At 64.4% G+C, this 24,261-nt stretch overlaps 9 protein-coding genes and 1 non-coding gene across 10 annotated transcripts in view; 4 read left to right on the top strand and 6 right to left on the bottom strand.

The window, feature by feature from the left end:
- Positions 1 to 374: 374 nt before the first annotated feature.
- On the top strand, positions 375 to 3,663 carry AMSG_06575 (uncharacterized protein; the record flags this gene model as incomplete). The annotated part of the gene is made up of 3 exons (XM_013900960.1): positions 375 to 1,811; positions 1,922 to 2,014; positions 2,080 to 3,663. The coding sequence occupies 3 exons, from the start codon at positions 375 to 377 to the stop codon at positions 3,661 to 3,663; spliced, it is 3,114 nt and encodes a 1,037-aa protein (XP_013756414.1).
- Positions 3,664 to 3,843: 180 nt separating this feature from the next.
- AMSG_20092 lies at positions 3,844 to 3,959 on the bottom strand. Its single transcript, XR_001290159.1, has one exon. It is a non-coding gene; the product is annotated as a 5S ribosomal RNA (ribosomal RNA).
- Positions 3,960 to 4,833: 874 nt separating this feature from the next.
- On the bottom strand, positions 4,834 to 6,518 carry AMSG_06573 (diacylglycerol O-acyltransferase 1; the record flags this gene model as incomplete). The annotated part of the gene is made up of 3 exons (XM_013900959.1): positions 6,484 to 6,518; positions 5,599 to 6,103; positions 4,834 to 5,570 (listed from the first exon to the last, which is right to left on the bottom strand). The coding sequence occupies exons 2-3, from the start codon at positions 6,059 to 6,061 to the stop codon at positions 4,834 to 4,836; spliced, it is 1,200 nt and encodes a 399-aa protein (XP_013756413.1). The 5' UTR covers positions 6,062 to 6,103; positions 6,484 to 6,518.
- Positions 6,519 to 6,908: 390 nt separating this feature from the next.
- Positions 6,909 to 8,693, bottom strand: AMSG_06572 (uncharacterized protein). Its single transcript, XM_013900958.1, has one exon. The coding sequence runs from the start codon at positions 8,266 to 8,268 to the stop codon at positions 6,928 to 6,930; it is 1,341 nt and encodes a 446-aa protein (XP_013756412.1). The 5' UTR covers positions 8,269 to 8,693; the 3' UTR covers positions 6,909 to 6,927.
- Positions 8,303 to 10,210, top strand: AMSG_06571 (proteasome subunit alpha type-4; the record flags this gene model as incomplete). The annotated part of the gene is made up of 4 exons (XM_013900957.1): positions 8,303 to 8,363; positions 8,888 to 8,946; positions 9,064 to 9,106; positions 9,399 to 10,210. Exons 1-4 carry the CDS (start codon positions 8,348 to 8,350, stop codon positions 10,208 to 10,210), a joined length of 930 nt encoding a protein of 309 aa, XP_013756411.1. The 5' UTR covers positions 8,303 to 8,347.
- A 132-nt stretch (positions 10,211 to 10,342) lies between these two features.
- On the top strand, positions 10,343 to 11,164 carry AMSG_06570 (uncharacterized protein; the record flags this gene model as incomplete). Its single annotated transcript, XM_013900956.1, has 2 exons — positions 10,343 to 10,466; positions 10,730 to 11,164. Exons 1-2 carry the CDS (start codon positions 10,365 to 10,367, stop codon positions 11,162 to 11,164), a joined length of 537 nt encoding a protein of 178 aa, XP_013756410.1. The 5' UTR covers positions 10,343 to 10,364.
- Positions 11,140 to 12,472, bottom strand: AMSG_06569 (C-8 sterol isomerase). The gene is made up of 2 exons (XM_013900955.1): positions 12,367 to 12,472; positions 11,140 to 11,924 (listed from the first exon to the last, which is right to left on the bottom strand). Exons 1-2 carry the CDS (start codon positions 12,442 to 12,444, stop codon positions 11,181 to 11,183), a joined length of 822 nt encoding a protein of 273 aa, XP_013756409.1. The 5' UTR covers positions 12,445 to 12,472; the 3' UTR covers positions 11,140 to 11,180.
- Positions 12,473 to 13,074: 602 nt separating this feature from the next.
- Positions 13,075 to 13,806, bottom strand: AMSG_06568 (uncharacterized protein; the record flags this gene model as incomplete). Its single annotated transcript, XM_013900954.1, has 2 exons — positions 13,075 to 13,686; positions 13,780 to 13,806. The coding sequence occupies 2 exons, from the start codon at positions 13,804 to 13,806 to the stop codon at positions 13,075 to 13,077; spliced, it is 639 nt and encodes a 212-aa protein (XP_013756408.1).
- Positions 13,807 to 13,972: 166 nt separating this feature from the next.
- On the top strand, positions 13,973 to 17,643 carry AMSG_06567 (uncharacterized protein; the record flags this gene model as incomplete). Its single annotated transcript, XM_013900953.1, has 2 exons — positions 13,973 to 13,978; positions 14,476 to 17,643. The coding sequence occupies 2 exons, from the start codon at positions 13,973 to 13,975 to the stop codon at positions 17,599 to 17,601; spliced, it is 3,132 nt and encodes a 1,043-aa protein (XP_013756407.1). The 3' UTR covers positions 17,602 to 17,643.
- Positions 17,644 to 17,669: 26 nt separating this feature from the next.
- Positions 17,670 to 24,261, bottom strand: part of AMSG_06566 (uncharacterized protein) — a gene marked incomplete at its 3' end in the record, with an annotated part of 7,181 nt that continues 589 nt past the window's right edge. The window contains exon 2 of the mRNA XM_013900952.1: positions 17,670 to 23,942. Coding sequence (XP_013756406.1) covers positions 17,670 to 23,942 — 6,273 coding nt within the window. The remainder of the gene's footprint in view (positions 23,943 to 24,261) is intronic.

The following is a 24,261-nucleotide window of genomic DNA, read 5'->3' as shown; positions in this document are numbered from 1 at the left end:
CGTGCCCACCTCATTCTCTTGCCATTTCCAACCATTACCCTATTGTCATTTAATTGACCACCATTATGTTAACGTCATTTTATCGTTGCCGCTGCATGTCGCAGAACCTGATTTTTGCGAACGCTGCCACGCCTTCCCCCTCCCCCGTACCCCCCTCCCTCCCCCCCCTCCCCCGTACCCCTTCCCGCTACGACTTACGTACAGCCTATGATGATGTCTATGTGCCATGTCATGTCGCTTGCTGGTGGGGAACACTACCACAGGATGAGTTGGAGGTGGCGGTGACAGACGGGCGGAAGACAGTCAAGGCGCTGTCGGACGTCTCTGCCCTGTTCGACAAAGTGTATCAGGTTCAATTGCAGCTGCATCGCAAGATGGAAAAGGCGGCGACAGTGGCTGTTGCGGGAACAGCTGAGAGGGCAGAGGCTCTGGTCAACGCTGGTGTTCGCGGTGTCACCGTCTCACCTGCTTGGTCAGGCCTCTCGTCGCACCTGACCGCAGCGTCAGAGGAGATGGCTCGCTCAGTGGGTACCATGGAAGAGTACGTCGTCACTGTCCTCGCCCACTCGTCGGTCGAACTGGCAGACGAGCTCGCCCAGCTGAGCAAACGTGTGGCAAAGCAAGCCAAGGAGAAGCGCAAGCTCGAGGATACGCTGGAGAAGATCGACGCCGCGTTGCGCAAGTCGGCCACCGCCGCGCTCGCCAATCGCCAGCTGGTCGAATCGGGCTCAGAGAAGGAGAAGAAGAAGGCAACCAAGAAGCAGGCCAAACTCGAGGCCTCACTTGCCACCGCAGAGGCCGCCGCCGAAGCCACCCGCGCTCACGTCATGGCCTTTCGCTACGCCTTTGTCGTCGAAGGCGCAGAAATTACCAACTCGTTTGACAAATGGAACATGAAGCGCAAGTCACTCCTCCTACAGCTCTTTCGCAAGCTGCTCACCACCTTGGAGATGGCCGCCGCCGCTCTCAACAAGGCCCCCGACCTCACTCGCCTCGCCCCACAGCTCATTCCACCGGCTGCGCTCCGTGACGCCCTCGCTGCCGGCGCCAACCCGACAACCGAGATCGATCGCGCCATTGCCATCCTCACAGCTGGCGTCGGCGAGTCGCAGGCCCTCCACTACATTGGCACCAAACTCGCCTCGTACTTTTCAGACTACTCGAAGAAGCTGCGCAAGGCCGCCGCCGCCGCAGACTCCTCGGGCTTTGCCGCCACCGAGGAGGACTCGTCGCACTCTCGAGGCTGGGCTGAGCTCGTCGCCGCCCTCGCCAAAGTTGCCGAGGACTACGAAGCCGCCTCGGTTGTGCTCGGCCAACTCGCCTCCGGCCCGCTCTCGCGCCATACCGGCAAGGCCACGGCCGTGCTCAAGCGCATTTCTGCCCTCGTGAGCTCGGCGCAGCGCGACCAGGTCAAATGGAATGACAAGGTTGTCAAGGCCCGTGCAAAGTCGAACATCACCGCCGCGGCCGAAGCTGAAGAGCGTGTCGCCGCCCTCGCTGCAGAGGTCCGCTCCATGTACCCTGCGCAAATCGGCGCCGCAGACAAAGCTGAAGCCACCCGTGCCGCCTCGTTTGGTTCGGACATTGTCAAGGTCGCCAGCCAGGTCTACTCGACCTTCCACGCTCTCCGCATCTACCTCGCCCCGGCCGTCTCCAGCATGGACGACTCGTTCACCTCCTTGCGTGCCGCCACCCACTCCTTTGCGCGCACTGCTGGCTTTGACGCCTCGCTCGCCACTGACTATGCCCTCTCCGAAGACTCCAAGGCCTTTCCTAAGCCGTTCTCCCTAGCTGCAGGCACCGCCATCCACGTCATTCGCATTTTCACAACCAGGATGGCTGGGCCGTTGTTCGCACCGCAGGCGCAGACCCGGACCACCATCTCCTCCCCTCGTCCGTCATCCACATCCCTCGTCACAAGTCGTTCTCCGACTCGGCCGATCCCACCGCTGCTGCCGCTGCAGAGGCCGCACACGCACAGGTCGAGGCTGCCCGACAGGCCTCGCTTGCCGCAGTCGCCGCCGCCACTGCTGCCGAAGCACCACAGCCGCGCCCGCCGCTGCCGCTACCTCTCCCAAGTCTAAGTCCAAGTCCAAGTCCAAGTCGCAGCCCAAGTCGGCGTCAGGTACACTCTCGTCTGGCTCGTCGTCATCCAGCTCGGCCTCTGTATCGGGATCGGGATCGGGATCAAGCTCATCGTCCTCGGGCTCCGACTCGTCCTCCGACTCGTCTTCGGGCTCGTCGTCTTCATCGTCCTCGTCTTCGAGTACCGCCAAGAGAAGAAAGTCCAAGGCAACGCACAAGCCATCCAAGACCGAGGTCCAGCCGCCGCCGCCGATTGTCAATCGGACGGATAACGGCATGGCGCTCAATACAGGCGATGCGTCAGGGACGCCGAGCCCGCCCTCGTCACTCGGCTCACTTGGCCCGCCGCCAGCGCTTAGCTCGCTTGGTCCGCCGCCGGCTCTAGGATCAGATGACGAGCTTCTGAAGGCTGCTATGATAACCCCATCCGGGTCAAGCGGCAGCTCGCGCATCGACCGCCCAACCTCGTTTTCTGCAGACGATCCGGCCGCTGCGGCCGTCGTCCGCCCTCCGCGGTCGCAGACCCTTGTAGGCCCGCCGCGTCCCGAAGCCCGTGGCCCGCCACTTCCTGGTGCAGTCGTCGCCCAGGCCCTCGAGGAGACTGATGCTCTCATGGCCTCAATCGCCCGTCCGCCTGCAGCTGCCTCCCATGGGCCGCCGCCGCCGCGGAAGACATCCGGCCCGCCGAATCCCGGCCTCACTACTATGGCCGAAGCTGACAATATGCTCGCATCGCTCCATGGTGCTGGCCCGCCCAAGCCCAAGTCTTCCGGCCCGCCGAATCCCGGCCTCACCACAATGGCTGAGGCCGACAACTTGATGGCCTCACTCCGGGGCGCTGGTCCGCCCAAGCCCAAGTCCTCCGGCCCGCCGAATCCCGGCCTCACCACAATGGCCGAGGCCGACGACTTGATGGCCTCGCTCCGTGGCGCCGGTCCGCCCAAGCCCACATCAGCAGGTCCGCCCACACCAGGCCTGACCACCATGGCCGAGGCCGACGACCTGATGGCCTCGCTCCGCGGCGCCGGTCCGCCCAAGCCCACATCAGCAGGTCCGCCCACACCAGGCCTGACCACCATGGCCGAGGCCGATGACCTGATGGCCTCGCTCCGCGCCGCCGGTCCGCCCAAGCCCACATCAGCAGGTCCGCCCACACCAGGCTTGACCACCATGGCCGAGGCCGATGACCTGATGGCCTCGCTCCGCGCCGCCGGTCCACCCAAGCCCACATCGTCTGGTCCGCCCAAGCCTGGCCTTACTACCTTGGCTGAGGCCGATGATATGCTCGCAGACCTCTCGGGGCCTCCGCGGCCGTCCAAGTCGGCGCCCAAATCCAGCGGTCGGTCGCTGGCGGCACTCACTGCTGCCAAGCCGGCCGTCCCACGCAAGATCTCGCTCACAACCCGACCTATGACGCCTCCCCGCCCGTCCGGCCCGCCGCGTCCCGGTGGCCCCCCACCGCGCCCTGCTGCCCCGCTGCGTCCTGCCCCGCCCCGCCCATCCCAAGGCCCGCCCAAGCCTCCTGCGGATGCCGCCGCCATGGCCGAAGCCGACGATCTCCTCGCATCGCTGCGGTGACGATAGCGTGATCCTCAGTAACAGGAACAAAAAATGCAAGCTTGCGAAAGAGATGAGTGGGAAAGAGATGAGTGGGAGGGAGAGAGCGTGAATAGGCCCACTCCATGGGGCGGCTGAAGCGTGTGTCGTTCGCCTCCAGGGCTGCTGCGAGGAGGGTGTGTGTTTGGGCAAAAATAAAAAAGAATGCGTTACTCGGTATTCCCGTGTGGTCCCCCACCACAGTACTAACCAAGCCTCATGCTGCTTGACTTCCGAGAGCGAGACGGGATCGGGTATTTTCAGCATAGGATGAACGCATTCAAATATAGAGCGCTTGGCTGAGCCTTTTATTGGTTTGACTGCCAAATTGTCCCCCTGTCAAATGGGTTTTGTCCACCGCTCCCTGCCCAACCCCACCCGAGAACACCGCCAACCCGCACCCACCCCACCCACCCACCCACCGCTCTCCCTCACACAGAAACGAGAAATGGGTGCATCCGGCTCGACGTCGCGGGCGGTAAAGGAGCCGACAGCGGCACGGCTGGTGTTCGACCGGTCGCGGAGGGCCACACATGACGCCAACAGCTCGCGGCGGAGTCTATCCCGTCTCTCGACCTCTGTCTCTGTGGTCAATGACAACCGCAATGATTTGATGGAACTGTCGGATGCGGATCTTGTGGCGCTCAACTCGATCTGGTCCATCATCAAGCTGCACTTTGGCACACTTGCTCATTTTGGGGATGCGTTTGATGCGTACGTTGCCGATAGTGAGGCCATCGAGGCTGAGATGCCCAAGAACCATGGCTATGCCTTTGCGGTTGTCTTTGATGTCACTGTTCGTGGTGCGACCTCGTTTGGTCTCATCGCGCCCGAGCTGGAGGCCATCGGCTCTACCCATGCCGGGCTGGGCGACTCGGTCATCCAGAGCATGGACCAGCTCGCCGTGGTAATGGTCGAGTTCCTGCGAGTCTCTCTCTCGCCCGAGCTCCTAACCGAGACCCATCGGGTGGCCATCACCAAGCACATGTCCAACATCCTGAACTGGATGCTTCCCATGCCCAACATGGCCTCGGTCCCGTCGCTCATGTCGTCGCGGCACGGCGACTCGTTGCAGGTGTGAGACTGCGTGTGGCCCGAACCGATACGGCTGATGCCCGCCGTGGTTTGGGCCAACAATGTGTCGGTTTTACGTTACGATGCTTGCGTCTTGGAGACAATGGCGGCGTAGTAGCCGAGGATGCAGAGCGGCTGGCCGAGGAGGAGCGAGAGCCACATGATGACGTTGCCGAGGGTTGTGCCCTCGAACTGGTCGGTGAAGAGGCACGATGGGATCTGGAGCATCATGCCAGCAAAGGCGAGCCAGCCGAGCGAGCGAAAGGCGACATCGATGATGAGCTCGTGGAGGAGAGCCGAGAAGAAGAAGCATGCGACGTAGCCGACCTGCTTGGACGCGCCAAGGGTACGGAGCGGGAGGTAGATGTTCTGCACCAGCCAGTTGTGGACCGGGATGTTCCACGCCCGCCAAAACCGCGACAGCGTTGTCGAGTTCCACCAGTCCTTGTAGAAGACCCGGTCGCCAAAGGCCGTGACCTCAGCCCAGATGTTCAGGTAGACGTGAAAGTAGGTGTAGAAGCCCAGGATCCAGATCAGAAAGTTGGGCACCGCAATCTTGAGCAGCCGCTCCGCCACCTTGATGTAGTTGTGCGCCTGCAGCGGCGCCATGGTGTTGGCCACCGTCGGCACCATGTACTGCTGCGCGAGCATAAAGATGAGGCCCGAGAAAAAGAAAAACTCGGCCGTCCGCCGGAGTAGAAAGCCTGGTCGGATGCCCGCCGTCTGCGGGTAGTTGATCTGGTAGCAGAGCGTCGGCGCCGCCAGAAACCAGATTATGTTGCGGGGCGTGACGTTGGCCGGGTACGCAACCTGGCCTGATGGCACAGACCGGCTTGCGCCCACGCTCCAGGAACTGTGCCCGCGCCCGCGCATTGACCGTTGCGTACGACCAGAGCTTGAGGAAGAGCGTGATGGCCGAGAGCACAAGAATGAGCGCAAGAACCTCGTTCGACGGAATGTACCAGATCCACAGGCACGGAATCGCAAGCGATGCCGCCACGTTGACGGCATGAGCAAGGCTGGCCACGCCCGACGGGAGCCACGAGCCCGACGCAAGGAGCTCGATTACCCATGCCGCTGCAATAAAGACGGAGAGTCCGATCGCCATCGACGCCGTCGGCCATGACGAAAAGTCCTGCGTGGCAATGCCCACAAGAATCGACCAGACGTCCACAAGCAGGCCGTACTTGGTCACGTTCTCGATGACCAGCCGCAGGTTGGACACAACCAGAATGAGGAGCGCCAAGTTGCGGAAGCCACGATACGAGTACACATAAGCCGTGTCCGACGACAGCGGCGATGCCATGACCTTGGTATGGACCACGCCCGTGCCCTTGGACACCGCCGACTATTTCCCTCCATCCACCCCGCCACACGACAACCATACCGCAAGGTTCGATTCGATCGTTCGCCGCGTCGTCCCACGCCCCCCCGCGTGCGAAGCAGCCCGATGCACCAACAGACCAGAGCGTGTAATCCGTATTCGTTTCGTCCAATGGAATGAGGTATTCCCCCGGCCATCCGAAAATGGCAATGGCCAGACCCATGATCAACAGACAATGGATGACGTGTGAGTCAATGGCGGAGGAGTGCGAACCCCCGCAAGGAGGACGAGCTGGGTTTGAGCTGCGGAGGAGGACGAGGGGGGGGGGGAGGTAGACCATGTTTCGACCGCTACCGACAGGCATACATACAGCACACCACCCAAACTCAATAGAGAGCACATACACTCGTCCGCGCACGGCGCAAGCGGGCCTGTTCTTCAGTCTCTGGAAGCGACGAAACGTCAGAGGCGTCAGACCCCCGCCGCCGTCGCATGCCCGACATGTCGGCCCAAAACTGGATCAAGGGGGAGGAAAGCGGAGAGAGCTGCCAACCGCACGGTATCTCGCTCCTCCCCTGTCATCCCCTGGGCGGAGTGGCCGACTCTACGCATCACCGCATCGCAACCTCCACTCGCCTGGTTAGCTCTTTAGGAAGATCAAACCAAAAGGGGAGATTGATGTGTAACTCGATCGAAATGGAGAACGGGTGGTCGGTGCGCTGAGGGCAGAGCTGTGGCCGCAGGCGGTGGAGCTGGCTCTGGAGATGGGCTGCATCGGCATGGCGGTGAGGCTGGTGCGAGGGAGCTTGACGATGGGAAAGGGAAGGGGTGTGGAAGCGTGGTGATTTTTAGCTGAGCATGGAAAAGAGGGCAACGATGATGGCGAGGGCGGCGAGGGCGAGGCGCGACGGGGAGCCAAGGGTAGAGGCGGCAGAGAAGCACTTTGTCGAGTTGCTCACAATCTCGATGTTGGTGCCGACGGCAGTGCAAAAGTCGCGTGGCGAGGAGTAGTCGTTGCTGTTGATGAACGGTTGGCACTCGGTCCACCACTCGTCGCAGAAGGAAGAGCACATGCGGAGCTTGTTGATGGGCTGCGAGGCGGTGCCGTAGTCGAGGAACTCTGCGGCGGCGCCTGAGAACATCGAGCAGGTGTAGAGGCCCGAGAGCTTGTTGCACTTGGAGTTCTGGTACGTGCAGTCGTCGTCGCCGTCGCAGCCGGGCGGATCGTCAAAGAAGAGCCAGACATCTGGCTTCAGATCGCAAACGCTGCACGACGGGGCGAGAGTACCATTGATAAACACGTTGTCGCCGGTATTGGTCACGCACGTGGGGTCCGACGGTGTGTTCGAGGCGTAAAGCTTGTGGACATCGACGCACGTCGCCTTGTTGTGCCAGCGGCAGCACGGCAAATCGGCGGTGTGCGGCTGGTGGTAGAAGATGTCGCCGGCTGGGCAGGTGGTCACGCCCTTGGGCGGCTTGTCGGGGCCAAAGGTGTTGCCCTCGGAATCGACGACCAGCCACGGGTGGGTGGTAAAGGTGAGCGAGTAGAAGACCGAAACAAAGACAGCGACAAGGACAAAGATGAGGACGCCGTTGATGATCTTGCGCCGCAGACTGAGCTTGGGGAATGGAGTGTGGAACGAGCTGAGACCGACCGGGACGCCCGAGAGCGCACGGTAGGCGAGCATGCGCTCGCGCGACTTGCCCGACGACCAGCCGCAGCAAAAGATGCAAAAGCCGATGACCACAAAGCCAACCACGCCCGCCAGGCCAGAGTAGATGACTGCACCCCACGGGCATGCTGGCCCGTACAGCATCCGCGTTGCCCGCCCACCAAGGTTCTCATACTCGATGCACTTCTGATGATAGTCAACACCCACAAAGATGGCCGACTGGAGAGTGAAGAGGGCAAGGAGGAGGAGCGCGACAAGCGGCGGAGCAAGGACGCCGTGCGAGAGACGGCGAAAGGCGCAGAGCGAGAGAAAGCCAAGAACAAAGACCGTGGCCGGCATCCAGATGAACATGCCCATGTTGACATTCGAGTACGTTGCCGAGAAGACGGAGAAGATGACCAGCGGCGCGACAGCACAGCAGAGAAAGGCAGCAAGCCAGCCGCCAAGGTAGCCACAAACCCCACGACGAGGACGGATCTGCCGATGATCCATGTTGGCCGGCGGACCATGAGCCATCTGCAGATGAGGTTGGTAGGCGTGCTGGCCATGACCATATCCAGCGCCTTGAGCTCCTCCTCCCCATACACGGGATTGTATGCCGGTGCAGGCTGGTACGATGCCCCATACGGTTGACCAGCAAACTGAACTTGGTGTCCGCCCTGTTGATTCGTCGCCATCGCAGGGTTGTATCCCGTCCCATACCCTCCGCCACCACCTTGGTCACGACTCGGTCCTCCCTCGCTCGGCATCGTTTCGGGCATGGCCGGGTAGGCAGACGCCAGCTCTCCACGACCGTCGCCTTTGCCACTCTCAGCGGTCGCCGAGTACGCAGGTGGTGCTCCGTAGTCCGCCATCAAAGCCTTCTTTCCTCGTAGTTGCGTGTCGTCTGCCCTTCCACCGAGTGTGCGTGCATGCGTGTTTGTGTGCGGTTCGCCGACAAGTCGCACATGCGGGTGGCATGCGTGTCCACCAACAGCAATCGAACGATTGACGATGTCCAACAACAGTAATCGATGGAGGTAACGATTAACAATGTCCAACAACAGTAATCGATAGAGGTGACGATTAACCATCCAAACGAAGGAATGAGTCGGGTCAGGCCAGCCAAGCGCGAGCCTTCACCCCCGACGTCCAGCAACAGTGGCCAAGACTGACGAGGACGGTACTCTCGACTCGTCAACCCAGCGCAGCATGGTACGGACAAGGGGAGGGAGAGAGGGAAGGAGAAGGAGAGGGGAGAGGGAGGGGGGAAGGGGGGGGGGAAGGGAGGTCTATGACTCACACAGTGTGGTGGCGGTGTTGGGTGGACAGGCTCGCCGGTACGACTCGCGGACAACCATCTTCTCACCGGAGGGTAAGCTGAGCAGGGGCGACGTGTTGGAACGGAGATGGGGATGAGGTTATAGAGGAGAGTTTTGCGGTTAGTATGAAATGGGTAGGAGGGGTAGGGAAGTTGTAGGGAGAGAGAGAGCGTGGTGAGCGTGACGGCGACCTGTGGGCGGGTGATCGCGGGCGGTGGGCGAAGGCGACCTTTTTTTGGTGGTGGAAGCCGTGGGGACGGGCAAGGGCTGTGAGGGGGGCATGGGCAAGGAATTAGACTTATGGGGTGTGATGGGGATGTTGTGGATGATGTCTTCTAATTTCAGGTCGGCTTTACCAGGTGGAGTATGCCATGGAGGCCATCTCCCAGGCCGGTGCGTGCGTGGGCATCCTCACGTCGGACGGCATTGTCCTCGCGGCCGAGAAGAAGGTCACCTCGCCGCTCCTTGAGCCGTCGGTCAATGCGGAGAAGATGTACCGGATCGATGCGCAGACTGCGGTGGCAGTGGCTGGCATGACGTCGGATGCCAACATTCTGGTCAACTACGCGCGGCAGGTCGGCCAGCGGTACCTCTTCTCCTACCGCAAGGACATTCCGGTGGAACAGCTCGTCCGGCAAGTGTGCGACCTCAAGCAGGGCTACACGCAGTACGGTGGCCTCCGGCCGTTTGGTGTCTCGTTCCTCTACGCTGGTTGGGACCGGCTCCACGGCTACCAGCTGTACAAGTCGGATCCGTCGGGCAACTTTGGCGGGTGGAAGGCTACGGCCATCGGGTCCAACTATCAGAATGCACGGTCGACACTGAAGCAAAAGTACGAGGAGGAGATGACGCTCGACGATGCCAAGACGCTCGCCATCCGGGTCCTGTCCAAGGCCATGGACGCGACAACGATGGATGCTGAAAAGGTCGAGCTCGCCGTCCTCACCCGCGTCGACGGCGCCGTCACGCTCAAGCACCTCTCGGGCGACGACGTTGCTGCCGCCATTGCCGCCTTTGAGGTCATCCGCGAGAAGGAGCAGGCCGAAGGCGAGGGCTCGAGCGCTTCCGGGAGTGGTGGCAACGGCGAGGGGGCTGGCTCTGGTGCCGCCGCTGCCAACGCCGACGATCCGCCGCCGGAGGATGAGGACTACGCGTAGACGAGAGCGAGTGTAGCCGTACAAAACAACACTGTGTCTCATCCAGGTAGTGAGGGTGGTGCCGAGGAGAACGGCGAACGAGAGAGCGAAAGCCGGGCAGAGCGGTATGTCGCGGACGGACACCTGACTCTTTCTCGCCATTCCTTTCGTCATCATGTCTCCACTCACCGTCCTTGTTCTTCTTGCTGCGGTTTGCCTCACCGCCATGCCTCTTGCCGCATCGGCTGCAGATCCGCCACCACCTGTTCCGCTCTTTGTATGTTGTCCATGGGCTCTGGCTTGGTCGTCTTGCGGTGGTGATGGAGGGCATGCGGGAGGGGGGGGGAGGGGGGGGGGGGGGGTCGGGTGCGATAGAGGGTGTACGGAGGAAGGTGAGGCGATGAGACTCATGCTGGGCATGCGGGAGGGAGGGGGGCTGATGCGGCTACGGGCTGGCTGACTGCGGGGCTGATGCGGCTGCGGGCTGGGGGACTGGGCGGGGTCGGTGGCTGGCTGGGCGCGGCTGGGCGACGACAACAGATCCTTGCCACCTTCTCGGGCCCGTGCTCATCGTCGTCATCAAAGACATGTGTGGACATTCCAGGAACTCTCACGTTCCAAGACCGGGCGGGCACGACGGGACAGGGGACGTTCTCGTTCAACGTCGTCTCGTCGCTCAAGCACGACGAGGAGAGTGGGCCGACGACAGCGCCATTCGAGGGCGTGGTGAACGCGACGTTGGCTGATGGCTCGGCCTTTGGCGTGGTCTTTACCACCATTCCGGGCGCGGATGGCATCGATGCACAGGTCCCGTTCAACGCGGTCATGTACGCCGGCGCCGGCGCCATCAACGTGGTGACAGGCACGTACGCAGACGACACTGGGGTGGTTACGACCAACATGCAGGTTGTCTCCGGCCCGTCGTACACCTACGGCGCCGGCGCGCTCTCGATCGCGCTCTGGCCAAAGGTGTGAGGCATAGTTTAGCTGGTTAGATCTGCCCGCGGAGCAGGTTCTCCACAATGTACCACGCCGACACGTAAACAGTCCGCCACGCGGTGTAGTAGTCGTGGGTCGAGGTGGCGATCTGGACGAGGCCAAACGGCAGCATCGAGGGGATGGCAAAGAGAGACCAGAGAGTGGCCTTGGTGCCCTTCCACGCGCCGCGGACGCCAGCCGACTTGCCCGACGGCGCGGTCTCGCCGGCGCGGAGTGCTGAGCCACCGCAGGCGTACTCGAGGGCAAAGCCGCCGCCGGTCGACTCGCCGGCAATGTAGCCCGGGAACTCGTAGACCTCGGCGTCGCCGGGCTTGAGAATGTGCATGTCACCGGGCTTGTGGACGGTGACGCGCATGTCGCCAGGCGCGTAGCCGAGCTGGATCCCGGTGAGCGGCATGAAAAAGTCGGTGGCCAGCGGGTAGCGTCCGGTGAACGCCGCGTTGGTCGACATGCCGGGAATGCCCGGGTTCTCCTTGGGCCCGTGCGGCGTGCCAAAGATGATGAGGTACGACGAGAGCGTGATCCGCAGCGGCCACATCTGGCCCACAGCGTTGCCGGCAAAGTTGAGCAGCCACTCCTCGCGGTCCTTGCCCTGCAGGTACCCCGGGTACGCCTTGTCCACGCGCTCCACAACAGCATCAATCCGCCCGCGCACATCCTCCGGGTCCGGATAGTCAGAGATGACCGACTGAACGATCTCGTGAAGGTGGTCCGGATCAAACATGCAGCCGTCGAGCTGTGATGACCAGGAACGTCAGCCATCATCACCAGAGAAGCAGCATCATCGCAGTAGCAGCAGCAGTGAGGTAGCAGCAGCAGCAGCAGCAGCAGAGATAGAGGAAGCAGCAGCAGCAGCAGCAGCAGTATCACCAGACCACCACCAGCATCACCATCACAGCAACAGCATCACCATCACAGCATCAGCACACCATCACAGCAACAGCACACCATCACAGCATCAGCACCATCGCAGCAGCAGCATCATCCCCATCACCACCACCACCACCACCACCACCATCACCATCACCACCGCCACCACCAGTCACATGACCATCATTCCGCCCACCATGAGTCCCTCCCTCTAATTCCCCGCACACACTCCTCGTCGCCCCCCCCCCCCTCCTCGTCCCCCCCCCCCCCACTCCCCCCCCGTCACCCCTCCCTCTCCCCTCACGTACCTCCTGCGTCTCAATAAGCATGCCAGCAAGAACAGTGAGAACACCAAGGGCAATGCCAATAACCTTGAGGGAGACCATAGTCACTCGCTTAAGTGGTTAGTCAAGTGGTGTCCGTAGGCAGAGGCAGAGGCGGAGTGGAGACAGTGGTAACACTATGTGACCCTGCTGGTCCTCCCGCCCAGTCCCCATCCCGACACATACTGGCTCATACTGACCCATCACACCTCATCACACCCCGTCATCACCCATCGTGACCCATCACACCTCATCACACCCCGTCATCACCCATCGTGACCCATCACACCTCATCACACCCCGTCATCACCCATCGTGACCCATCACACCTCATCACACCCCGTCATCACCCATCGTGACCCATCACACCTCATCACACCCCGTCATCACCCATCGTGACCCATCACACCTCATCACACCCCGTCATCACCCATACCGACTCATCATGACCCATACCGACTCATCATGACCCATACCGACTCATCCCCATCCCGACTCATCCCCATCCCATCACACCCCTCATCACGAGGGACACATGGCCAATGGCTCGGATCTGGTTCTTTACCCATCGGTCAATGGTCTGAGCTCCTTGGACGGCTTGGAACCGCGGTCCGTCATGATGGTGATGCGGTGGTCACTCGAGTGGTTCCGGATCAGGCCCCCCCATTCCTCCTCCCTCCACCCCCCTGCCACTCAATACAGCCGCGCCCGCTGCCGCGACGCCGCGAGCCGATCAATGATGCGAAAAGCCGAGGCCTTGTCCGGAAACGGCTCCACAGGCTTACCGGCTGCTTCTTGCCTGCCGTACCACGCCTTAAAGTCAAGCATCACCGCCTTCTTGGCACGGTCAAGCTGCTGCTTGCGATGCGGGAGCGTCGTCCGCGGCGATGGAACCACAAAGTGGTCTGCCGGCACCTCCTCGGCCTGCTCCGTCGCGGTCTCGGCCTCGATCAAGGCCGTAGCATATGCGCCGCGCGCCTCGACGTAGTCGGTAAAGGCAAACGGCGAGCCTGTCGCGTAGTCGGCCGCCATCCGCTGCAGGTTCTTCGACCGCACCGGGACCGGCGCCGGCGTCAGCGCCGCATACACCGATCCCTTCGACTGCCCGCCACTCCCGCCGCTGCCGCCGTCCTTGGCTGCCGCCGCCACCACTGCCGAAGTCGCGTTGATCTTTGGCTTGAACGTGCACTTGGCCTTCAGCTCGGCCTCTTCAGCTTGCTTCCGCCGCTCCGCCGCTCGTGCCGCCACCTGCCGCCTCCGGATCAGCACGTTGTCCGACAGCGGCTCGTCGTCCTTGCCGCCGTCCTTCCTGCGCCTGTGCCTCGCTTGCGACGCTGCCTCTGCCTCCTCCGCTACCCGCTTCTCCGCTGCCTCTTGATCCGCTCGCTCTCGCCGGACTTGTGCCCGCAGCGCCGCCGCATCCATCGCCGCCTGCCGCGCCTCTGCCTCGGCTCTCGCCGCATCACTGCCGCCATCGTCGCTGCTAGCTGCCCTCCGACTAGCATCATCATCGCCTCCTTGCCGACCTCCGCCGCGCTTGCTCTCTCGCTGAACGTCGTCCACACGGCCCTCGGATGACGGCCCGCAGCCCATGCCCGTCCGCCCAAGCTCACGTTGTCAGCTGTTACCTCTACCGTCCAACTGCCCCGCCCCCACCTCGGCCCCCACCTCGGCCTCCACCTCGCCACCTACCAACTCGTTCCGCCCGACTCGTCCAACCGCCAACCGCCACCCCCCACCCGCACACATCAATAAAAATTTTCAACACCGGCCAACCCACCCCCCACACCCACCACCCGCACCACACACACACACACTTCCTCTCTCTCTCTCTCTCTCTCTCGCAACACTCACTCACTCACTCACCTACACACTTACAACACACATCATCTCACCCCTATCCCCAGCGCTCGCTCCTCCGCCCGTGATCGTATTCGCAATCACCTCACTCATATTTTTCCCGCATCTGATTAAAGGTTCGGTATCGGTCAAACGCAACCGCAGAACATGCACCTGCTCCTCCCCCTGGCCGTCGCCATCGCGCTCGCCACCATCATCGCCTCCTCCACGGCTCAGCAGGCTTGCTGGCTGCAGGACTTTGTGCCGCCGGCCTCTGCTCCAGTCAAGACGACGACCCGTGTCTCACTCAAGGCGCTCATCAACCACGACGGCGCCGACCCGCTCCCCGGCGGCAATGTTCCCTCCGCCATCGCCCTCGCCCGCAACTCGAGCCAGGTCCTCGCCGTCGCTGCATCCGGCACCTATCAAGTGTGCGTCCTCAAGACCACAAGCAGCCCCGATGATCGCACTTGCGCCAACCCAGGCGTGCCCTCGGATAGCCTCGAGACCGTGTGGGTCTGTAATCCCGTCGCCGACCTCGTTCCAAGCCAAGACGAGGGCCTAGCCATCTGGGCCGATGCCCGCTCTGAAACATCGCTCAACGACAATGTCGATCTGTGCATGCTCGCTATTCCACGCATGTTTGGCCCATCTAGCCTGAGCATTGTCTGCTCCAACTTTATCGATCTCTCCGCCACCAAGCCTGCCACCGTCGTTGTTCCCGACGCGCTTCACGCCGATCCTGCTGCCAAGCCGGTCATCACACCCATCGGCGATCGCATCGTCGTCGTCTACCCCAATGCTGCTGCTGGCCTCACTCTTGTCTCGTGCCCGCGCTCGCTCGCCGCCTGTAGCACCAGGAACCTGTGGTGGCCGCAGGACGGCGCGCCCATCCACTTTGTCGGCAACGCCACCGCCGATCGTATCGTCGTCATCTCGCAATCGATGCCTGCTCCGCGCGTCATCACCTTTGCTCTCGATGGCTCGTCCGACGCAAACTACCTCGTCACAGACCTGTTCCACTACCCGGCCGCCGATGCCACCGTCGTAGGTGTCTCGGCCAATCCCGACCACGCCGGCGTCATCGACCTCATCCTCACCCGCAACCTCAACGGGCAGACCGAGTGGCACATCATTGGCTTCTACCCCACCACCAAGCTCCCAAGCCCAGTGCCAAACTGGATGACATCCCGGTCGTTGCCCGGCCAGGTCACTCTCCTTGCCGCCTCGATCGACTACGCCGCCGCTGCTCTCGTCACCCTCGCTCTCTACGACAACGATCCGTCGTACACCCTCGACCACACCTTCTGCCCCATCGACACCTCCTCGGCTGCCTGCAAATCCAGCGATATCTCCATCTCTGACGCTGTCTTCCGCGCGAGACCTACCGATAGCTTTGGCGCCTTCATCGACACCGAAGCCCTTCGCGCCTCGCCCGTCGCCCTCGTCGCCATCGGTGCCCACACCGTCCCCAACTTCCAGCCCGAGGCCGAGGCCCTCTACGCACCATCCGACTCGCCAGGCTCGTCATCAGCCGTCATCCTCCCGTTCACTGTCGAGTTCAACTCGGACTTTCACGCTTACACCCTCGTCATCCACTCAGTGTGCGGCAGTGGATGGATGTCTCTGCCGGGCGCCGACGGACGCTGCATCACCTGCCCCGCAGGCTCCACCGGCACCACTGCAACAGGCTCTCTCGAGTGCTCGCCGTGCACCATCGGAACCTATGGCATCATCGATGATCCCACCTGCTTGAACTGCCCGTTCGGCGGGACAACCAACGCCGTCGGCGCCACGTCGTGCGTCTCGCTGCCGGGTTTTGCGCCCGATCCTGCCACCGCCAATGCCTTTATCGCCTGCCGGACCCCTGACATCTGCCCGGGCAACTCGACGTGTGCTCAGGGCTACCAAGGCGACGGATGCGGAGACTGCGCCCCGTCATTTTACCCAAGCGACTCCATCTGCAAGGCCTGCCCCTCAGCCGGCGCCATCGCCTCGGTCTTTGTCGTCTTCATCGTCCTCATCTCCATCTTCCTCATCGCACACATCGTCCTCGCCATCTCGGTCCACATCGAGCACTCCGAAAAGACCCGCATCCGCCACGGCTCGGAGCATGCGTCCGATGACCAGGCTTCGGGCAGCGAGTCGATCGACGGCGACGTCGCCAGCGGCCGCACCCGTCGCCGCGCATTTGTGCCTGATCCGCGGACGGGCTTGGTCATGCTCTGGTCATTCTTGCAGATCATCGGTCTCTTTCGCCGCATGCAGGGCGTCCAGTTCTCGCGCGGAACCCGCCAGATGCTCACCTTTGCCGCGACGGCCAACTTTGACGTCGACGCCACGCCGCCCGAATGCGCCACCGACATCACCTACGAGACCAAGTGGCTCCTCTGCCTCGCCATTCCGATCGTCCTCCTCGCCTGGCTACTCCTCCTCAAGGTCATGTGCAAGGCCAAGTCCATCGGTCGCCTTGCCATCAAGGCCTGGTCGCTCCTGTACATCCCGGTTGTCTCGCGATCGCTCGAGGCCTTTGACTGCTCGTGGATGAAGGCTGGCGACGGGTCGACCAAGCCCATCATGGACGCCGATCCTAGGACCGAGTGCTGGTCCCGGAGCGAAGGCAACGCATGGATGACCCTCGCTGTTGTTGGCTCCATCGTCGCCCTCACCTACGGCATCATCTTTCCGCTCTACGCCTCCTCGCGCGTCCGCCATCTCACCCGCTCCGGCGTCGGCGTCGCCGGCTCGATCTGGTCCTCGCTCGTCAGGCCCTACCGTCTCGGCGCCCGTGGCTGGGAGTTCCTTGTTCTCATCCGCAAGGCCTGTGTCGTTGTTGCCGTCATGTTTGCCTCGCGATCTGCCTACTCACAGGTCATCGTCGTTCTCATCGTCTACGCCATCTCGCTCACCGGCGCCACTTTCTGCCATCCGTACCGCGCAAAGGTGTGGAACCTGCTCGAGCTCGGCCTCCACTTTGCCATCTTTGCAGCCTCGGCCGGCGTCATCATGCTCATCGAGCACGGTTCCCGCCGCAACGGCTCCATCGTCGTCGCCCTCGGCGTCATTGCAGGCCTAGTCATGGGCATCGCTGGCATTGCCTGGGCCTGGCGCGCCCGCAAGGCTGCTGAACGCCTCGGCGCCCTTGACGCCGGCCTCACCCGCAGCCTCACCCTCTCCGTCTCAGGCCTCTCGCGTACCAAGACCCAATCGGCCATGTTTGCCGCTCCGCCCGCCGACTACGCCGACCACTATCTCAACACCAGCGCCAACACCAGCGTCACCTTTACCGCTCACGACCGATACGCAGACGCCTCCTCCTCGTCGTCATCGCCATCGTCATCGTCCTCGTCATCGTCCTCGTCATCATCGGCGTCTTCGTGACCGCAGTGGCCGACGAGTTTGTAAACTTGTGTTAATCTCACACAACAGCATCGTGCCTGGCTTCTCGTCTACTTGACAAGACGGGCCGAGACGACACCATCCATGGCGGTCATGACTGAGCGCTGGATGCCCATGCACACGGCAATGAGCTGCGACTCGGCAGCGTCATCCACCTCGTTTGAGGCGGCGATGGCAGCCTTGGAGATGGAGATGATCTTGAGCTGGGTAGAGAAGGTGTCGAGAGCGGTGGCGGCGCCACAGATGGTCGAGCCCATCTCCTGAATGCCGCGCTGGGCGTTGCCCTTGCACGTCTTGCCGATGCCGATGGCGTCCTTGGCGATCTTCTTGGCGAGGACGCAGATGGCCTTGGCCACGGCAATGATCTCCGAGCCCTTGCCCTCCTTGGCAGCCTTGGCGAGCTTTGCCATGAGATCGGCCAGCTCGAGCCCTGCGAGCACCGCCGGGTCCGACGCCTGCTCGCCGGTAAACTCCTGCGCGTGCGACTTGAGGTTCGCTGCCATGTCCTGGATGGCGCCAGCTGCGTCGGCCTCGCCGCCGCCAGCGTTGGCCTCGCGCCACGCCTTGAGATCCTCGGCAAACTTGGCCATGGCCTTGGCCATCTTATGCCCGGCCGCCGCAGACTGCGGTACGTCCTGCTCGCGCGCCGCCGACGACTCAGCTGACGCCGCCTTGACCATCGCCCGCACCGCGTCGGCCACAATGTTCTTGAGGTCCTTGTCCTTGATCTTCTCCAGCTGCACCACCCGCGACTCGGCCTTGAGGTCGCCGGCCAGGCCGTCGATGCCATCAGCGCCGGCCTGCGCATCCGCGAGGTTCATCCCGGGCAGGTTGCCCACCAGGTCGCCGAGCGCACGCCCGAGGTCGCCGGCCAGGCCCAGCAGGTCGCCAAGCCCGTCGATGTCAAACCCAGCGAGGTCAAAGAGCGCCGCGTTGAGGGCGTCACGCGCCGCGTCCGACTCGCGCTGCGTGTTCCACCCGGCGAGGCCCTCCATCGCAGCCGCAAGCCGCGACCCGGCCTCCTCGCGCTCGGCGTTGTTGCTCGCACTGTCAAGCGCGCCCGCGGCAGAGTCGAGCTCACCAAGCAGGTTGACCAGTGCCGGGTTATCGCCAGAAGCCCGGAGGTCCGCGCCAAGCGCAGCCGCAGCTGCGGCCACCGCGCCGTCGCCGCCGGCTCCGCCCAGCGCCGCGCCACCAGCCGCGGCCACCGCGCCCGCAGGCTCGGTCCCGATCGCTGCCGCCGCGTCGTCCAGCCGCTTCTTGATGTCCTCCAGCGCAGCAGCCGACGCCGCAGCCGCGGCCGCAAGCTTGGACTCGCGGCTCGCTGCCAGCGCCTCCGCCAGCGCCTTGCCCGACTTGACCACTCCAGCTGCGGCTTCGACGTTGTTCGGCGACATAGCCACCTTCTTGGCCGCCGTCAACAGCTCGGACGCGGCGTCGTCGACCGCGTCGTTCGGCTCGTTGTTGGCCGCGTTTGACGCCGCAAGCGCCTTGGACACAGCCTTGGCTGCCTCCTCCACACCACTCGGGTTCGACGTGATCTCCGCAAGCAGGTCCGCAGCCTTGGTCGCCACCTCCGAGTTGGCCTCCATCAGCGGTGCGTCCGCTTCCGAAACCGAGCTCGCCGCAGCGCCCGATGCCGCAGCCTCGTCGCGGAGCGCGGCCTCGGCCGCAGCACGCTGCTGGCGCACAACCTCGCCCAGAACGTCGCGGAGCGCATCGGCAGTCTCGCCCGCCGCGCCCGCCGCAGCTGCAGCTGCAGCCACCGACGTTGGCGCCGCCTCGGCCGCCGCCGCCGTCGTCGCCAGGCTCGTCGCCGCATCCTTGGCGCCGCCGACCACCCGCGGAACCTCGGTCGCCGCAGCCGAATCAGCCGCACCCGCCGCAGGGCCCGCGGCAGCCTCCAGCTCAGCGACCGCTCCGTCGAGGCCAGCACCGCCCGCAGCGTGGTCGGCGACCAGGCCTGCAGCCTGGTCGGCCGCTGCAGCCGTCGCGTCGAGGAGCGCAATCTGCTCCGGCGTCGCGCCGTCCTTGAGCGTGTCCGCCGCCGGGCCGAGCGCACCAAGCGTGTCCTGCGCCTGCGCGTTGGCGGCGTCGGCAGCGTGCAGCGCGCGGTCGCGCGCGTCGCGGATCATGTTCTCCAGCGCGTCGTTGAGCGCCTTGGCCATGGCCGCCGTCTGCTTCGCCGCCTCGGCGTCGTCTGGGTTTGCCGCAGACGCCTTGGCCGCCTCGTTGAGCCCAGCCGCCGCCGAGCGAACCACCGGCATCGACTGCTGCAGCCGCGACTTGTCGCCCTGGTTGTCCAGGATGGCCAGCACATCGTCGACTGCGCCGCCGAGCGTGTCGACCTTCGAGTCGAGGTCGGCCGCGTCGGCGTCGACACTCCCCGGGTTCGCCGACACGTCGTTGACCAAGGTCTTGGCCGACGCCGCCGTCGCCTTGATGGCGTCGAGCAGCCGCGACTCCTCGGCGGGCAGCGCGCCCGCAGCATCGGCCGCGAGCTCGTCGGCGTGTGCGCCAGTGCTGTCAAGGTCGCGCCCGGCAGCCTCGCCCATCCCGGCGCGGCGCCCGTCGTTCGCCGCCTTGCGCAGCTGGTCGATCGCCGCCTTGACCGCATCGGTCTTGGCCGCATCGTTGACGTCGGCCTGCCACGGGAGCGACGACGCGAGAACCGCTGCAGAGCCGTCGTTCACTGCCGCCGCCGCATCCGTCAGCCCGAGATCGTCGAGGTTCACGCCCAGCGCCTTGGCAGCCTCCACCACCGCGCTCGTCGCCGGGTCGGCGCCGGCACCGTCCTTGCGGTCGACGCAGCCCTCGAGCTTGTCGAGCGCCGCGAGCAGGTTGTCAGCGTTGTCGTTGAGCTCCTCGAGCGCAGACTTCTTCGGCCGCACGTCGTCAACGAGCTTGTCCACCGCCTCCTGAAGCGCAATGCCCTTGCGGAGCACGTCCTCGTTGAGCGCCGGGTCGTCCGTGGCGCCGTTGGCCAGCGCCGTGGCCGCAGCCGCAAGCGCGTCCGACGCCGCGTGGACGGCCGCAAGGTCCTCGGCCACAACCGCCGCGTCGACTTCGCCGGCGGCGAGTGCGTCGCGTGCGACCTCGGCCGCCGCGTCGAGCACGCCGTTGGCGTTCTCCAGCGCCGCCACGTCAGCAGGCACGTTCTCCGGGTGCGACTTGGCGTCTGACGCAAGGTTTGCGCCCGACTTGGCCACGTTCTTGGCCGCATCCAGCAGCTTGCCGATTGGCGTGCTAGCGCCCGCAGCGTCAGCCGCGTTGCCAGCCTTGGCCGCCTCGTCGCCGAGATCCGCCGCCGCCGCGTCGGTCGCCGCCGTGGCAAGCGCCGTGTTGGCCGCGGTTGCCATCGCCGCCGCGTCGCCCGATGCGCCAGCCTCGCCAAGCTTGGCCGCCGCGTCGCGGAGTGCAGCCTTGCGCTGGTAGTCGGGCGAGATGTCCGCAAGCTCCTCGATGGCCTCGCGCATCTTGGACGACGAGTCGGCAGCGTTAGCCGAGTCGCCCGCCGCGCCGGCAGCCTGGATAGCCTCACGGAGGCCGAGCAGCTCCTCGCCGTGGCCCTGGGTCCGCGCCTTGGTGGCGCGGCGAATGGCCTCGGCCTGGCGCTTGGCCTCGGCGTCGGCGGCCATGTCCTCGATCGCCTGCGCGAGGTCCTTCATCTTCTGGTTGACCTCGTTCTTGGCCGCAAGCGCCGCGGCGTCGCCCTCGGTACCCGGCGCGTTGGCCGCAGTCGCCGCCGCCGCCACCGCCGCACCCTGGGCCTTGAGCACCAGCGCCGCGTCCTTGGCCACGCTCTTGACGTTGTGCTTGAGCTTGGCAGCCTCGTCCGGGTCAGTCACCTCGGACGCCGCAGCCTTGCCGGCGTTGACAAACGCCACAACCTCCTTGTTGAGCGCCTTGGTGTCCGCGTCAAGCTGCGCCGCCGCCTCGGGCGACGACTCACCGTGCGACGCGTCCAGGATTGAACCCGAGTCCGACGCAATCGTCGCCGCCCCGTTGAGCAGCGAACGCTCGTGGTGCTGCGTCGCGTCGTCCGCCGCAGCCTGAGCACGCTTGGCCGCGTGCTCAAGCGCATCGCGCGCCTCGCGGTAGTGCTTGTCGGCGCCGGCCGCCGCGAGCTCGTTGATGCCCGCCGCAAGCTCCTCGGCCGCCTCGTTGACCGCCGCGAGCGCCTTGGTATGCTCAGCCGTGCCCGGTGCCGTGTTGCCGGCAGCCTTGGTCGCGTCCGCAAGCTTGGAGCCGGCGTTCGAGACCGTCGCCGACGCCGCCACCACCTGGCGTCGCTCTTCGGGCGAGTCGGCATCAGCCGCCGCAGCCTTGGCCGCGGCGACAATGGCCTGGACACCGTTCTGCACGCCTGCAGCAGCGTCGGCTGCCGCGCTGGCGTCGCCAGCCTGCGCAGCGTCGATCGCCGACGGCGCCGTGTTGCCCAGCGCCGCGCCGGCGTCGAGGAAGTCCTTGAGCGCCGAGCCCTCGGGCTCCGAGCTGGCCTCGGCCTCGGCCGCTGACGCCGCTGCGTCAAGCCCACGCTTAGCCGCAGCCGCGCGCTGCTTCTCCATCTCCGCGCCGAGCGAGTCGACAGCATCGGTAAGCGACTGAGTCGCGTTGGTCAGCTCGTTCGACGCGTCGGTCGACTTGGGGTCGGCCGCCGCCGCCGAAGCCGCCGCGTTGTGCGCGTCGGCCGCCGCAGCCACCGCAGCCACCGCAGCCGACAGCGCGTCACCGTCGGCAGGGTTGACCTTGGTCGCGCCGGCAGCAGCCAGCGCGCCCTTGTCGTTAAAGTCGGCCGTGTCGGCCTCCATGGTGGCAACATCCTGCGGGACGGCCGCCGGGTTGTGGTGCGCGTCCGCAACCGACTGGTCGGCGTCGGCAAGGAGCTTGGCCGCTGCGTTGAGAAGGTCGGCCGCCGCAGAGTTGGCGCCCTGCATGTTGGCGGCGTCGCGGGCAGCAGCTGCAGCCGGACCGATCGCCGCATGGGCGTCAGCCTCTTGCTCGGCGCGGGCGGCAGCAGCCGCAGCCTCGGCCGCAGCCGCGGCCTCGCGACGCTGGCGCTCCGCATCTTCCTCACGCTTGATGGCGTCGCGGATGAGCGCGTCGAGTGCGTCCTGAAGCTCCTTGGAGGCCTCGGTGACCTCGGTGTTGGCGGCCTCGGACGTCGGGTCGGCATTCGACGCCGCAGTGGCGGCCTCGAGGCGCGCGCCTGCAGCCTCGACGGCACCGACACCAGACTCGATGGCCGCTCGGTTTGCGTCGTCGTCCTCGCCGGCAATGGCCGTCGCACCGGCGTCACGGAACTGATCGCGCTTGGCCTTAAAGTCCTCGGCGTTGGGCCCAAACGCGTCCGGGTTCGACTTGAGCTCGTTGACGAGCTTGGCAGCCGACTTGCCGAGCTCGCCGGCAGCAGTCATCAGTGGCTTCTCGTTCTCCGACACGCGGTTGCCCGCAGCAAGGCCCTGGTTGCCGGTCGCGTTGAGGTCGCGGGCGGCAGCCTCGTTGGCCTTGGCGGCCCGGTCGCGCTCGTTCTGGTTCGCCTGCGCGCCCTGGAAAACCGCCAGCAGCTGCGCGTTGGCATCCGTCTCCGAATCGGGTGTCAGGTCCGCAATGAGCGCGTCGATGAGAGCCTCGAGGTCGTCGCAGTCCTGCTTAAGCGCAGCATGCGCGGCCTCGTCAGCCGGCGCCTGCAGCCACCCGTTGGCCACGTTGATCGAGTTCTGCCGCGAGCCGGCAATCTTCTGGGTGTGACCCGCCAGCATAGCCTTCTGGTCCTCGTCAGTCGCCTCCTTTGCAGCAGCAGCAACCAGTGCTGCGAGATAGCCCATCTCGTTGGTGATGTCCTGCACGCCGGTGACCAGCTCGTTGGATGGCGCGTCCTTGACTACGTGCGTGCGGTAGTCGGCGAGCGACGACTTGGCCTGCTGCGCCTTGATGAGAATCGCCTTGGTCCGCGCACCGTACACCAGAATGAGCAGGTAGCACGTGCCCGTGGCAATAGCCTTGCACGCGCCCAGTAGCGTCTTGTACGCCCCAGCACGATCGGCGGCAACCACAATGTTGTTGAGCGCGTCACCGAGGTTCGTCACAAACTGCCCGACCTTGTCAGCCTCCGAGTCGATCTCAGCCTGCACGTCCGGGTAGTCCTTAAACGCCGTTGCCGTCTGGTGCGCGACCTGCACCAGAATGTTCGCCACCTTGGTCACGTTCGACCCGTTCTCCGGCAGGTTCGGCGGCGGCTCCGCATTAGCCTCGGCAAGCGAGAGCACATACGACGTAAGCTGCGAGATGGACTCGGCCAGCGACTCAATAACCTGCTCCATCTGTTCGTGGGTTTGGCAAAGTGTAGTATTAGTCCACGAGGAAGAACAGAGGCGAGACGAGACAAGGGGAAGGGGGAGGTGAGAGGTGCGGAGCGGCTTGGTGAAGAGCCGATTGACGGGCCATGCATAAACGATACAACAGATAATCGTAGAGAAAGAAAAAGGGAGTGACCGAAAATTGTTCACTGGCCACAATTCGGGAGAATCTGTCGTTTGCGGCCTTTTGGGAGGAGGAGGAGGAGGAGGAGGGGGTGGGGGGGTGGGGGGGGGGGGGGGGATGTAGGAGGTGGGAGAAGGAAGGAGACGGGAGGGATCAGGT

The sequence above is a fragment of the Thecamonas trahens genome (genome assembly GCF_000142905.1).
Source record: "Thecamonas trahens ATCC 50062 unplaced genomic scaffold supercont1.33, whole genome shotgun sequence".
NCBI lineage: Eukaryota > Apusomonadida > Apusomonadidae > Thecamonas > Thecamonas trahens.
This window is presented reverse-complemented; position numbering and strand designations above follow the sequence as displayed.

Coding starts and splice junctions, on each gene's coding strand:
- AMSG_06572 (XM_013900958.1), bottom strand. CDS start 8,268: ATGGCTCATGGTCCGCCGGCCAACATGGATCATCGGCAGATCCGTCCT.
- AMSG_06569 (XM_013900955.1), bottom strand. CDS start 12,444: ATGGTCTCCCTCAAGGTTATTGGCATTGCCCTTGGTGTTCTCACTGTT. Junction 11,925..12,366: donor TGCTTATTGAGACGCAGGAG/GTACGTGAGGGG, acceptor TGGTCATCACAG/CTCGACGGCTGCATGTTTGA.